Below are 13,699 nucleotides of genomic sequence, written 5' to 3'. Positions count from 1 at the left end.
GGTTAGAATAAACTGGGGGGGAGGGGGAAAGAGGCTTTTAAAGTGAGAGTTACCAACAACACAGGCCATAAAATATCAAAACTCTCCAATAAATGCTGACAACAAGCAGCTTCCGAAATGCAAGGTCAGAAGATGCTTTAAGAGCTTACATGTGTCCAGGCTGGTCTCATAGCAAAACCTTATCTCAAAACCAAAATAATAATAATGTATTAGATTAGACCCTGGGCTGGCTTTAAACCCCATGTAATGGAACAAACATTGAAGCTTTTATCCTCCTGCCTCCCTTTCTTGAGGACTGGGATTGCAGTAGTATGCTTGCCATACTCAACTTTATGCACTGCTGGTGACTGAACCCAGAGTTTCATGCATGATAGGCAAATACTCTACCAAATGAGCTAGATCCCAGCCCCTATATGCACTTCTCTTTTAGATTTTTTAATTGTTATCTGTCTGTCTGCCTATATATGTGACTAAAAGTGCCTAGCGACCAGAGATATCAGAACCCTCTAGAACTACACTTACAGGTGGTTGTGAGCCACCCAACGTGAGTTCTGGTAACCAAATTTGGGGTCCCTGAAAAAGCTACAGGTACTTTTAACTGCTATGCCACCCTTATATGCACACCTTTAAAAGATTAAACACACACATACACTGCATTCAAATAAATGATGTACACAGATTTCAGAAATATGGAGATGTTTCAGAACTGAACAGTGAGATATTAACTCACTGAGACTTCTCCAACTATGCTAGTTAAGTCTGCTGTAAACTGGCTCACCTAGACTTCCACAAAACATGGAGCAGTAGTTATAAAAGAACTATATCTTTCATAAGGCTACTTACTGTAAAAAGTAAGCCAGAAAATAGCTGTCCTCGCTCTTCTCTACCCCTATGGTACCATCACTTATGTCCATCACATTTTTACTCACAATTCACTGTAATTATCAATATACATGTTTCAATCTGCTACCCTAAATGGCAAGGAACATTAGGACTTGAAAGTATTATGAGTTTAAAATTTTGGCCAATACAAATACCTGATGCATGAATAAATATCAAGGAATGGTTCTAAAATCAGGTGGCTCATGTAGTCTTACCACTTAGAAAGCTAAAGGATGATTGCCACAAGTTCCAGACCAGCCTTACATATACTGAGAGTTCCACGTTATTTTTAGCTATGGAATGACTCCAAAAAAATGATTAAAAGTTTTTAAATTCTAAAAATATGACAGTGATTTCCCTCTGCCCCTTTATTCATGATATACTCTCCATCACAAAAGTTGAGGGTTTGAAAGGTTGTTTTTTTTAATTTTTTAGATAGGATTTCCCTGTGTAGCTTTGGAGGCCATCCTGGAACTAGCTCTTGTAGACCAGGCTGGACTCAAACTCACTGGGATTAAAGGTGTGAGCTGCCACTAAAACCACCATCGCCCAGCTAAAGTTTTTAAATTTTTATTCATGTGTATATGTCTCTGTGTACATATGCCACAGCTGTATGGCTTCCCACAAAGTTCAAAAGATCATGTTGAATTCCCTTGGGCTGGAGTTAAAGTGGTTATGAGGTGCCCAATATGGGTTCTGGGAATCTAACTCTGCAAAAGTAGCAAGTGCCCTTAGCCACTCAACCATATATCTGTGAACAGATTTTTTTTTATTTATTATTTTACATGTCAATCCCAGTTCCCTCTCCCTCCTTCCCTCCCTCCCTTTTACCCTCTCCCCCCCCCTCACATGCACCCTGACCATCATCCCCTTCTATCCCCCCACCCCAATTCCACATGTAGGGCAATGCCATCCAGGTGGAGTCATGTAGATCTGACAGGTCATAAGTAGGGACTAGGACTTCTCTCCTGTCTCTAGATTAAGGCAGTATCCCTCCATAGGGGATGTGTCTGTGAATAGATTTTTGCTCCCTAGATTTTACTCATTTTCTAGTAGAGTACTCATTTTCTCCAGGTGAATCTTAACACCTCTCACTTCAGAAACTCAGATCTTCAATTCTTCATCAAATGCTGAAGGTATGCCTGGTATAATGGTATGGACCTTTAATCTTAGCACTCAGGAGGTTGAGGAAACAGCTCAGTTTGAGGCCAGTGTGATCTAAGTACTAAGTTCCAGGACTCTACAAAGATCACTGAAAAAAAAAAAAAAGAAAAGAAACAAGTTCCACCTTTATTCCTAGTACTCAAGAGACAGAAGCAAGCAGATTTTTGTGAATTTGAGGTCAGTCTAGTCTACATAGTGAGTTCCAGGCCAGCCAGGGCTACCCAGTCAGACCCTGTCCCCAAAATACAAATACAAATTTTTAAAAATGAAGAAATTAAATAAGACAGCTTTTCAAGTTTAAGAAAAAGTACTAGCAGTGGAACTGCTGATGAAGATTGTGAATATTTAGTGTGGGATAATATGGCCCTCATCATTAATCCTAGAAATGAGGAGGAAAAGTCAGGTGGAGATCTGTGTTGAGGCATCAGAGTTTAGACCAGTCAGAATCATATAGTAACATCCTGTACCAAAAATTGGGTAGAAGTATGGACATTTAAAATACTGGAATTGCTGGACTATCCTCTAAAAAGCTCACAGTTTATATTCTACTCAATTCTATGAAATTGCCTACTCCCTTATTTATACATTTGCCAATACTGGATATTATCAAACTCCTTTTCCTATTGTACCACTCTGAATTATAGTTAGCCATTTAATTTTTATTTATTTTGTTCATTTATTAGAAAATTAATCATAGTGGTATAGTATAGTTCTGTAATCCCAGCAGAAGGATCATTGTAAATTTGAGGTCAGTCTGTGTTACGTAGTGAGTAGCAGACCAGTTATGGGCATAAAATTAGATAGATCTTGTTTCAGTAATCCCTCAAAGTTACTATAATTAAAAATTGAATAGGTGTTAATGTCCATCCTTATTTTTTCAGTGTTAACTTACAATAGATCTTAAAATTAACATTTTAATTTTAAATTAACTTTTAATTTTGGAGTTTCATGTAGCTCAGGCTGGCCTCCAACTAGTTATATAGAAACTGGCCTTAATTTCTTTCTTTCTTTTTTTTTTAAAGACATGGTCTCTCTGTGTATCTTTGACTGTTATGGAGAACTCACTATGAATCAGGCTGGCCTCTAACTCAGATCTGCCTGACTGTTTCTTGAGAGCTGGGATTAAAGTCATGCACTACCACACCTGGTTCCATGTGCTGGGCATGGTGGTGCATGCCTGTAATCTCAAAACTGATGCAGGCAGGGGAATCCCTGAGAGTTTGGACCCAGCATAGAATGCATAATGAGGCTCTGGTCCAGACTCTGGAAAAAAAAAGTCTTAGTAAATTAAGGAAAACAGCCTGCTACAATATATAATGCTAAATCCACCTATTTTTTACTTTTTCTTTTAAAAACAAGGTCTCACACTGTAGCTCAGGCTAACCTAGAACTCTCTGTATGATCCAGGCTGGCTTCAAATAATTTAATAAACTTCCCATCAACGTAACCTTCCCATTGCTGGTAATCCTACCACACCCACTCATTCCCTTTAAATTTTAGGTGTTTTATATTTAGCATCTGTGTGAAGATTACTTTGATATAGGAAGCTAATTAAGAATTCCAACTTCCTTTTCACAAGTTCATACATAGAAATGTTGCACTTAGACAATATTCTTCTCCATTATCCTCTTATCCCCTTCCTACTCACAATAGAATGCCTTCTTCCCCCTCCTGCTTCCATGCCTTTTTGAGGGGACTGTATTTAGTTGCTTGCAAGGTTATATGCGTGAACTCCAAGTTAGCAGGAATTCAGAAATAAACCTCCCTAATTACAACTTTTTGGGGTTGCTTTGTTTTTCTAATGCTAGCAACTAACCTGGGGCCTTGGCTTGAATATGTTGTTTCTTTCCAAATGGTTCGATTACTCTCAAACTGTCTGCTGACTCATCTACCAGCCCCCATTCCTTCTAAATATCCTTTTTACCTTGAACTAAACTTTCTTTTGATTTCACCTATTTCCCAATATTCTGCTTTGTACCTCCCTCCATATTTTACCCCCACAGACTTGTCTGTGAAAGATGAACATAGTACAGTACTTTCAAGTGAGAGGGAACACTGAAGAGACACAGCTATTTTAAGTATCTCTGATCACGATGAAAATCATTTTGCCTTGGTCTCTCTGGGGGCAGCACTATAAACAATGGAGTGGAAATCATGTAACTGGCATGAATTTCATCAGTGACTTCCTAAAATTATTCATACTCATTGTATTGTATGCTTCATGAAATTATGAGCTTCTGACCACTAACAGAGATATATAGGAATCTGGGAATTCTAGACCCTAAGATTCTTATTTCTTTACAATTTACATGGAAGACTAACCAAGTTCAGCTAGGTGAGATGGCCCTAAAGTACATGGTGCTTACCACCAAACTTAACCTGATTTTGATCCCAGGGATCTACATAGTATAAGAAAAGCAACTCCTCAAGTTATCTATCATCTGCTCTCCATACATCCCCCATTACACAGTCATGTCTACACAAAAAATAAGTAAATGTAATGTTCTAAAAAGATTAACTGAGGCTGGGTGGTGGTGGCACACACCTTAATCCCAGCCCTCAGGAGGCAGAGGCAGGAAGATCTCTGAATTCAAAGCCAGTCTACTCTGCAGAGTGAGTTCCAGGACAGCCAGGGCTACACAGTGAAACCTGTACCACCACCACCCCCCAAAAAACAAAAGAATAAAAAGATTGAGACTCAGACCTGCAACATCAGTACTCAGTAGGAAAAGGCAGAAAGATCCCAGGTTCAAGGACACCCTGGGCTACAGAGCAAGTCTTTGCCTTAAAAAAAAAAAAAAAAAAAAGGCCCAGCAGTGGTGGCAAATGCCTTTAATCCCAACACTTTGGAGGCAGACCATGAGAAAGAGAGAGTCCAGTACATTTATTTATTTATTGAGGCAGGACTCTTGTGCTGGGATTAAAAATGGGGGCCACTACCACCCCAGCAGTCGAGGGAGAGGCAACTGTGAACACAATGTAAAATACATTTATTTATTAAGAGTCTATCTCTGAGGACAGCTTGAACCAGGAGTTCTAACCAGGAGACTAACCAGCAGCAAGCAAGACATTTTTTTTTAAAAATATTTATTTGTATGTGCATTGGTGTTTTCCTGAACTGGAGCTACAGATAATTGTGAACTACCCTTAATCCACTTCAAGTGTCATGTTAACGAGGTAGGTGTAAAGAAAAAAAAAACCTTAATTAGTTTTATTTCAACACTATAGTGCTCAAAACCCTTATTCTCCCATAAACTGCTCTCATGGCCTCATAGTCTCAGCGAGCTTTCCCCCTGCCTCTGGCTGGCCGGGTCAGGGTTGGGTTCTTAGTCCACATTCTGGCCTGGTCCAGTGGAATGCACCACACCAGGCCTCTTCCCACAAGATGCAACCCTGATGCTCAGCACTCCTTTTCTCTGGGAAGCCACTATCACCAGCCAACCCGCCCCCTAGCCCCCCAACAACTGCCTAAGTCACTGGGCCCCGGCCCCATCCTCTAGTCCCCACAGGCACTTCCTCCACCACCACCACTACCCCCTTCCCTAAGATCTATTCTGCCCTCAGCTCCTAGCCAGCTGCCCTGCTGCCTAGTCTTCTCAGCCACTCCACCCCGCCTCCTGCTCCCAGCCCCGAGCCCTAGGGTGGCGCTCTCATCACCCCGCCTCCTGCTCCGAGCCCTAGGGTGGCGCTCTCGCCAGCCCCGCACCCCACACCCCGCCTCCTGCTCCGAGCCCTAGGGTGGCGCTCTCGCCAGCCCCGCACCCGGCACCCCGCCTCCTGCTCCGAGCCCTAGGGTGGCGCTCTCGCCAGCCCTGCACCCGGCACCCCGCCTCCTGCTCCGAGCCCCGAGCCCTAGGGTGGCGCTCTCATCACCCCGCCTCCTGCTCCGAGCCCCGAGCCCTAGGGTGGCGCTCTCGCCAGCCCCGCACCCCGCCTCCTGCTCCCGTTCTCGCCTGCCACCCTGCCCCTCAGTCCCCTCAGTCCCCTCAGCCACTCCATCCGCTCTGTTCCCTCTCCACCCTGTCCCTCTAACCCCTCCTCCCCCAGGTTTTCTGCCCTCTCGCCAGGCGCCTGGACCGCGAGTCCGCCCAGCCACTTAGCCCCGCCCCCTACCCCCACCAGCCAACCCGGGCTCTACCACTGGGCCCCAGCCCTGTCCGTAAAACCCGTTCCCCTGCTCCGGCTAAATGCCCCGCCTCCTACTCCTGCTGTTGCCAGCCACTTCCGGCCCTGTTTCCACTCGCCAGCCATTTCCCTCGCAAGTTGCCCCGCCCCCTGCTCCTGCCACGCCCACTCCCTTCCTCAACTTCTCATTGGCTGTGCAGACAGGAGTCTCCAACCTTCCAAAGAGATTCTGCTCCTCTCCCTGCCCCGCCCACCGTCCTCCCTCAGTTTCATGGAAACTTCTAGAAACAAAGCTGCTGCTTCAAACCTTCTGCTTCTAGAAGCTTCCAGAGACTTCGACCCCCTCCCTCGCTACTGCTAGGCCACTGTCCTTGGTCCTCAAATGTCTCCCTCAACCCAATATCTCTATTTCAAGTACCTGACTCAACCTCAGTTAACCAGTCAATCCCCCTGCACAGAAACACTGATTCACCTACTCTGGCCTCTCCAAGCGGGTGTGCCGCCATGACACTACGCAGCCGGACGCAGCTGTGCCATTATACCACACAGCACATTAAGAAAGGGCCCAAGGATGGTGCTGCTGTCCCACTTGTCAAAGGCCCGAACTCTTCCTGCTATCCCAACCGCTGTGCCACCTATTTAGAACGAGAACTGCCCTCTTCCTACTAGTTACTTCTCCCAATGTTCGGGGCCGCCATTCTCCCACTCCGTGGCCTTCTCCTCAAAACTCCCTCAAGAGGTTTCGGTCCCGGCATCCCCACCACACCCCTGTAACAATACAGCTTTAACGGAGCTTTCCTGTGTCATTTGTTCTTTTCGGCAGTGCCGAACATCAAATCCAAGTCGTTCTGCCTTCTTGGTGACCACCTCAGTTACATTGTGGTTCCCTGCCCCCGATACCAAACTTTGACAGGAAAGCGGTCTAAAGGAAAAATCGGTCCCAAAGTCCCCATGTTCACACACAGAACCCAAGGTACACTGTAGTGGTGTTCTTAGTTAAATCCACTACACTAAAATGACACCACTGCCCGCCTTTGCCCACCCTTTTCATACCTGCTCTCGCGGAGCCCGGAGCGCGACACAGCCACCACCAGCTCCTAAGCGTTTATGAAGCGGACGCCTGGCACAGCGCCTTTTATAGGGCACGGCCCCCAGGCAAGATGGGAGCTGACGTGTTCCCGCCTTTTCTGTACCCACCTATCACGTGTGATCATAACGCCGCTATGTATGAAGTTGTTACATCAACTTCCGGGACCGGGGTACCACTTGTGAGAGAGACATCGCTTGTCACGGAAGGGCGCCATTTCAATGTAGACCTACAAAACCAAAGCCGATTCTCAAACAGCCCCGCCCCCTTAACGTCCCCCATTTTGTTTTTGTGTCTATGTAGTCCTGGCAGCCTGCGTTTGTTTCCCTTTGGAATACTGGAATAACACACGTGAAGCCACCATGTTTGGCTTCTAATTTTTTGAGTGATAAGAAAAAATTAACAACAGAATTCTTAAAATGTGAGAATTTGACAGCTATTTTCCTCTACTTTTTTTTTTTTTTGGTCGGGGGGAGGATTGGTGGTAAAGGATTTTTGGTTTTTTTTTTTTTTTTTTGTCCTCCCTCCCAGGCAAGTTTTCTTATGTAACCGCAGCTGTCCTAGAACTCACTCGGTCGACCAGGCGGAGATTAAATGCATAACGCTGCCACCACCCAACTGCCTGAATCTTTTAAAATGTCGTCTACCTGAGCGCTGAACTAAAGGACCATCTAGTCCCCGTAATAAGAGCAAAGAACAACCCAAAACATCTAGCAACAGTTAACTGCAACGTTAGCATCCAGAATTGTCTGACCCTGAAAAAAAAAAAAATTTGGAGTACAGTTATTTAAAGCATTTCTTCTTCTTTTTTTGCTTGTTTTTCAGACACGGTTTCTCTATGTGGCTTTGGAGCCTATCCTGGCATTCACTCTGTAGACAAGGCTGACCTCGAACTCACAGAGATCCACTTGCCTCTACCTCCCGAGTGCTGGGATTAAAGGCCATCACCACACCCGGCTATTTACAGCTTTATGGTGCCCATTTCAAACACACCAAGAATAAAAAGAAGTGCTTTTCATACTTTCTCTGGCAGACATCAATATCGGACACACAATACATAAGAAACATTCCGTGTGCCTTTAATCCCAGCATTCAGGATGCAGAGGCAAGCAGATCTCTATAAGTTCGAGGCCAGCTTGGTCTACAAGAGCTAGTTCCAGGACAGACACCGAAGCAATACAGAGAAACCCTGTCTCAAAAGAAAAGAAACCACAAAAAAAAAAAAACTATCACATGTATTTACCTGTCTAGCCATTGTTCCAGGTGTGTCATGTGGGCTTTAAACTGACACCATAAAAAGTACGTGAAGGAGCCAGGTATAGTGGCACACACCTTAAATTCCAGCACATGAAGGCAGGCAGGTCTCCATTGAGATTGAGGTCAACATGGTTTACAGAGTGAGTTCTAGAACAGCCACATATCGATACCCTGTCTTGGAGAGGGGAGGAGAAGGAAAAAAAAAAAGGACTTGCAGGGATGGAGAGAGGATTGGTTCAGTGGTTAAAAACACTATTCATACAGAGGATCCAGGTTCAATTAATTCCTAGCACCCATACAGTGGCTCATAACCATCTATAACTCATTTCAGAGAATCTGAGGCCCTCTTCTGACCTCCTCAGGCACTATATACATACATGCAAGTAAAGACATACATGCCAACAAAACCTCTCATTCATGAAAGAAATCAAAATAAAAAATGAAAATCTAAAAACAAAGAAGAAAGTATATATGATGACAAGAACAATGCCACTGGCATGCCACCCTCACTGCTGCTACTCAGGAAGCTGAGGCCAAAGAATTCCTTGAGCCTGGGAAGCCAGGTAACAAAAGGCAAGTCTTGTCTCTAAACAATTAAAAATTCAATGTTACGGACTGGGAAGATGGTTTGGCAAGTAAAATGCTTGCTGGACAAGCACGAAAAATAGATATGGCGCCTCTTTAATCTCAGTGCTTGGAGATGGAGTCAGGTAAGAGAGAGATATAAGGTGGAAATAGTAGATTAGGAATAAGAGAGTCACAGAGAAAAAGACACCTGATATCCACACACACAGAAACATATATTATACATCTAAGTTTTAAAAAAAATAAAAATGTAGGGATAGAGAGAGATGGCTCAGCTCTTAAGGGCACTGGCTACTCTTGCAGGTACCCCAGGTACAATTCCCAGCTCCCACTTGGCTGTCACAATTATCTGTAATTCCAACTCCAAGAGATCCAACATCCTCGTTGAGCTTCTGTCGGTATCACAACGTGCATGTTTATGGACATGCAGGCAAAGCAACAATACACATTTTTTAAAAATGGAATGTTAGTACTCACAATTACAGAGATCAAACAACTACTAAGTAATGCAGCTAGAGCTCAATTATCTAATAGCACTAGTTCCAAAACGTGCAATAAACAAGCTTCCTAAAATGATGGTAACAACTTTCTCTTCCACTAAAATGGAGATTCCTTGACTATGTGGATTAGATGAATAGGTCAAGAATCTTAATGGAGATTGGCACGTATTAGTCCCAGCACTTGAGAGGCAGAGACAGGTGGATATCTAGCCTGATCTACAGAGTTTCAGGACAGGCTCCACAGCTATACAAGGGAAACTTTCTCAAAAACAACAAACAAACCCAAACAACAACAACAAAACCCTAAATGTTAGGAATAAGAAATATAAGGCAAATGTTGATACTACACACCTAAATTCCCAGCATTTGAGGGGAGAGGAGTGGCTCAAGGCCAATCTGAGCAATGTCACGAACCTGCCTCGATGGCAAAAATCTTGAAAAATAAGTTAAGATTTAAATTAAATCTTTAAACAGTTCAGCCAGATATGGTGGCACATACCTATAATTCCAGGTCAGGAAACTGAAGCAGAAGGTTAAGTTTGAAGCCAGCCAGGACTATGTAGTTGAGACCCTGCCAAAAACAAAACAAAACAAAACAAAACCGAGCAGGACGAGGCCACACAAGCTTATAATCTCTTTAACATGAGCACACTGGAAGCAGCAGAACAGGAGAACCTAAAGTTCAAGGCCAGCCGTGGCTACATGGAATCCTGTCTAAACCTGCAAAATAACTTAAAAAAAAAAGTTTAAATAAGTTGAGTGATTTCACAAACTTCTTTAATTATTCAACAAACTCTTAAACTGAATGCAGGAGCCACCGCAAATGAGATAAATGATGCACACTTAATAATATGAGGGTGAAGACAGACTTAATGACTAGTTGCCATCATCCCACACTATAATAGAGATAAAGCCTTTCTTCCCATATCACCATTTTTGCCTGAGACAGGGCTTCACACCATATAGCCTGGAATGTCCTTTAACTGCTGGTAATTCTCCTGTCTCAGCCTACCTACCAGTGCTGGGATTTACAGTGCTGGGATTCAGAACACAGACCCCAACACTATTAATAATTTCAACCCACAGTACCCAGATTCCAACAAACACAAATCTTGGAATGGCTTTGGGGGCACAATAAAATAGTTAAGTAAATTATATGAAATTTTACTTAATATTATTTATTTAAAAGGATTTTATTATATGCATGGACTTTGCTTGCATATATGTCTATGTACCATGTTAATACATATATTTTTCATTTTTGTTTTGCCTGTATGTATATACCTGCACCATGTGCATACCTGGTGCCCAAGGAGGCCAATAGGATAATGGATCCCCTGGAATAGTTACAGATTGCCAGGTAGATGCTGGGAATCAAACCCAGGGCCTCTGAAATTGCACCCAAAATTCTCAACTGCTGAGTCATCTCTCCAGCCCCAAATGTTTCCCTTTGTCTCTGAAAAAACTGGAAGCCAAAACTGTCCACAGGAGGGAAGAGTGCTGTCTGTAAATAACTGTCCCACAGAGAAATTCTGTCTCAACACCCCCCCCGGGCAAAAAAAGACCCACAAAAGCATATGTGGGTATTTGGGGCTCTGCTGTCCCCTTAAAGGACTAGTTACTATCTCCTATCCTCCCATCAGACTGGACTGAGAAAACAAAGTTAATTCCTAACATCACGCCTAAAATAGGTAAACATTCCCTCGTCATGCTGTTTTGAGCTATTCAAGCATAGATTTCATTAGTAATACTCAACACAATGAAACAAAATACATCAAGCCACTTTAAGGGGAAATCATCCATTTATTGTTTAAAGATCGCAAGACAACATCTGAATTTCTGGAGCACAATTTAAATGCTTTACTTTTTCAATAAAGCAGAGTATAATAGAAAAAAAAAAACACAAATTAGTTTCCAGTAATATCTATAACTATCTGAATTAAGTCTTCCACAGACATGTTACCTGGAAATAAAAGCCTGTTACAATAAGCAAAGCTTCAACCAGAGTGGCTACTTTTCGTGCCAGGAAAAAGTTCATCCCTATAGGAGGAATGATGTGCTATGTAAAATGGCCACAGATCACAGCCTTAGCGGCACTGGAAGTCTATTATCCAAGCCCACATTTAGTAGTTCAGTAAATTTTGAAAATCAGTTTACCTGTAACCATGCTGGCAACCTTTAACTGATATTTATTCAGTTAAAAAATAAATTAAGAAATCCCTTAACTGGTGTTCCTTGATTTACATTACTAAAGGTACACAGTTCATTACAATGTAATTCTGCTTCAGAATCACACATAAGACTTCTTGCTTAGGTTTTAACTAGCAGTAAGAATCACAAATTCAAGTTCTTAATTATCAATAACTTGTCAGCTAAGGTACATTCAGGCAAGAGCTGCAACTACAGAATAGGTGCACTGCCTAGGTGCTTTGGAAAGAATCTAGAGCACTACAAACAGACAAAACTGAGCTGTAACTGGAGACTCTAAGTGCAGTAAGTAGAGCAGTACAAAGTCATATGTTGGCTTGTTTGTTTAAGCCTCAAGCCCTCTACCCTTCATTGAAATGCATTTTTTTATAACCACCAAGAATTCAAGCTCCAGGAGGGAAAATAACGTCTAACTTGTACTCTAAACCAAGTAGTGATGCAAATTCACTATTACCACGGCTGAATCCACAGACTTAGAGATTAAGTCCAGAAGATATACATTAACACAGTCTAAAAAATAACTGCTTGTGTAGAGATGGTCCTGCAGGACTTTTACCTCTAAATCTGTAAGTGAACATTATTTAATGTACTGGAGATAACTGCAACTTACTAATCAAATATTTGAATACTTATACTTACCTGGGATTTCATTTCTGCTGAAAGAAATAGGAAGAACAGGACTCACTTTAAAAAAAAAAACAAACTTTAGAAAGGAAGGTAAAAATCTTATCACACACTATCACTTTTGGAAGCAGCATAGGAGGGGCAGTCAAGGGCTTAAACACTGGTGAAATAGGTAAAAATTAGACAAAAAAAAATCTACAATATTATCAACAACAGTACCACAACTGTGCCCTTCATGATTAATATTCACTCCTAAGAATTTTCATTTGGCACCAGATGGTGTGTTTAAGAGAAACACTCTGGGATGTTTGAAACAAGACTTGGTTTTGTTAGCAGTCACAGGAGAATTTAAAGGGAGGTGAGAGAAAAGAAGTAGGAAAGAGACTGAAAAACCTTGAATCACCATCTAAATCAACAAAGCACTAACAGCATCAAGCATTAGGTCAGACACTAAAACGACTGATATAGGCTCAAGTGGTTTATAAAACCTATAAAAAAGACTACACCAGCAAGGTCCCTGTCACCCTGTCACAGTTCAGACACTAAAACAGGAAGCAACATTTTAGTTTAAAACCTTGTCTCAGAAGAATCAAAATCACTTCACATGAGTAAAAATACCTGAAAGCAAACATTTTTAAAAGCTCCAATACCCAAAATATAAAGAAAAAAAAGGATCAGAAGACTTGATCAATCCATGAAATCACAAAATAGCTGGTCAATCTCTATCTCCCTCCACACACATTAATTAAGTATCCCATGTAAGACCAAGGGACACCAAACATTCCAGACCTCTGCACCATCTGCTTGCTGCAAAACTCTACAGAGATTCCTTGCAAAACAGCAATTTCTTATCTCTTGTCTCTCCCTATCATGCAGGAAGCAAGTCTGGCTGTGCTATTCTATTATCATTATAGATCACCCATCTGTAACACGGTACTGTACAGATAAGCACAAAGTATGTTATCTAGTTCCCTTTCCCCCAGAAGGTCGAGGCTCAGGTATAGGGATAATTCTCCTGTGCGCAGTCTTTATTCAGGCTGACTCAGTGACTTCAACAGGCTTAATCATGTGGTCAGGTTTGTTGCCAGCTGCATAATGCTCCCACATCTGCAGATAGAGCCGCTCTAATTCCATTGTGTATTGTTTGGTGTTGAACAGAGGGCTAGATATTCTCTGTTTCCAGACTTTGCCACGAATTTTCTTCAGGCTAGGTAATAAAAACAAAGAGAACCAATTTTACAAATCATAACAAAAACTCAGAACTAGA

At 42.4% G+C, this 13,699-nt stretch overlaps 1 protein-coding gene across 4 annotated transcripts in view; it reads right to left on the bottom strand.

Moving 5' to 3' along the window:
• Positions 1 to 11,383: 11,383 nt before the first annotated feature.
• The window catches only part of Ogt (O-linked N-acetylglucosamine (GlcNAc) transferase), a 40,329-nt gene continuing 38,013 nt past the window's right edge, over positions 11,384 to 13,699 (bottom strand). For all 4 annotated transcript variants that reach the window (XM_051179148.1, XM_051179151.1, XM_051179147.1 and 1 more), the window contains one exon: positions 11,384 to 13,639. In XM_051179148.1, coding sequence (XP_051035105.1) covers positions 13,465 to 13,639 — 175 coding nt within the window. In that variant the 3' untranslated portion in view covers positions 11,384 to 13,464. The remainder of the gene's footprint in view (positions 13,640 to 13,699) is intronic.

The sequence above is a fragment of the Phodopus roborovskii genome, unplaced genomic scaffold (genome assembly GCF_943737965.1).
Source record: "Phodopus roborovskii unplaced genomic scaffold, PHOROB, whole genome shotgun sequence".
NCBI classification, from domain to species: domain Eukaryota; kingdom Metazoa; phylum Chordata; class Mammalia; order Rodentia; family Cricetidae; genus Phodopus; species Phodopus roborovskii.
The sequence above is the reverse complement of the archived record's forward strand: the minus strand, read 5'-3'. Positions and strand labels throughout refer to the sequence as shown.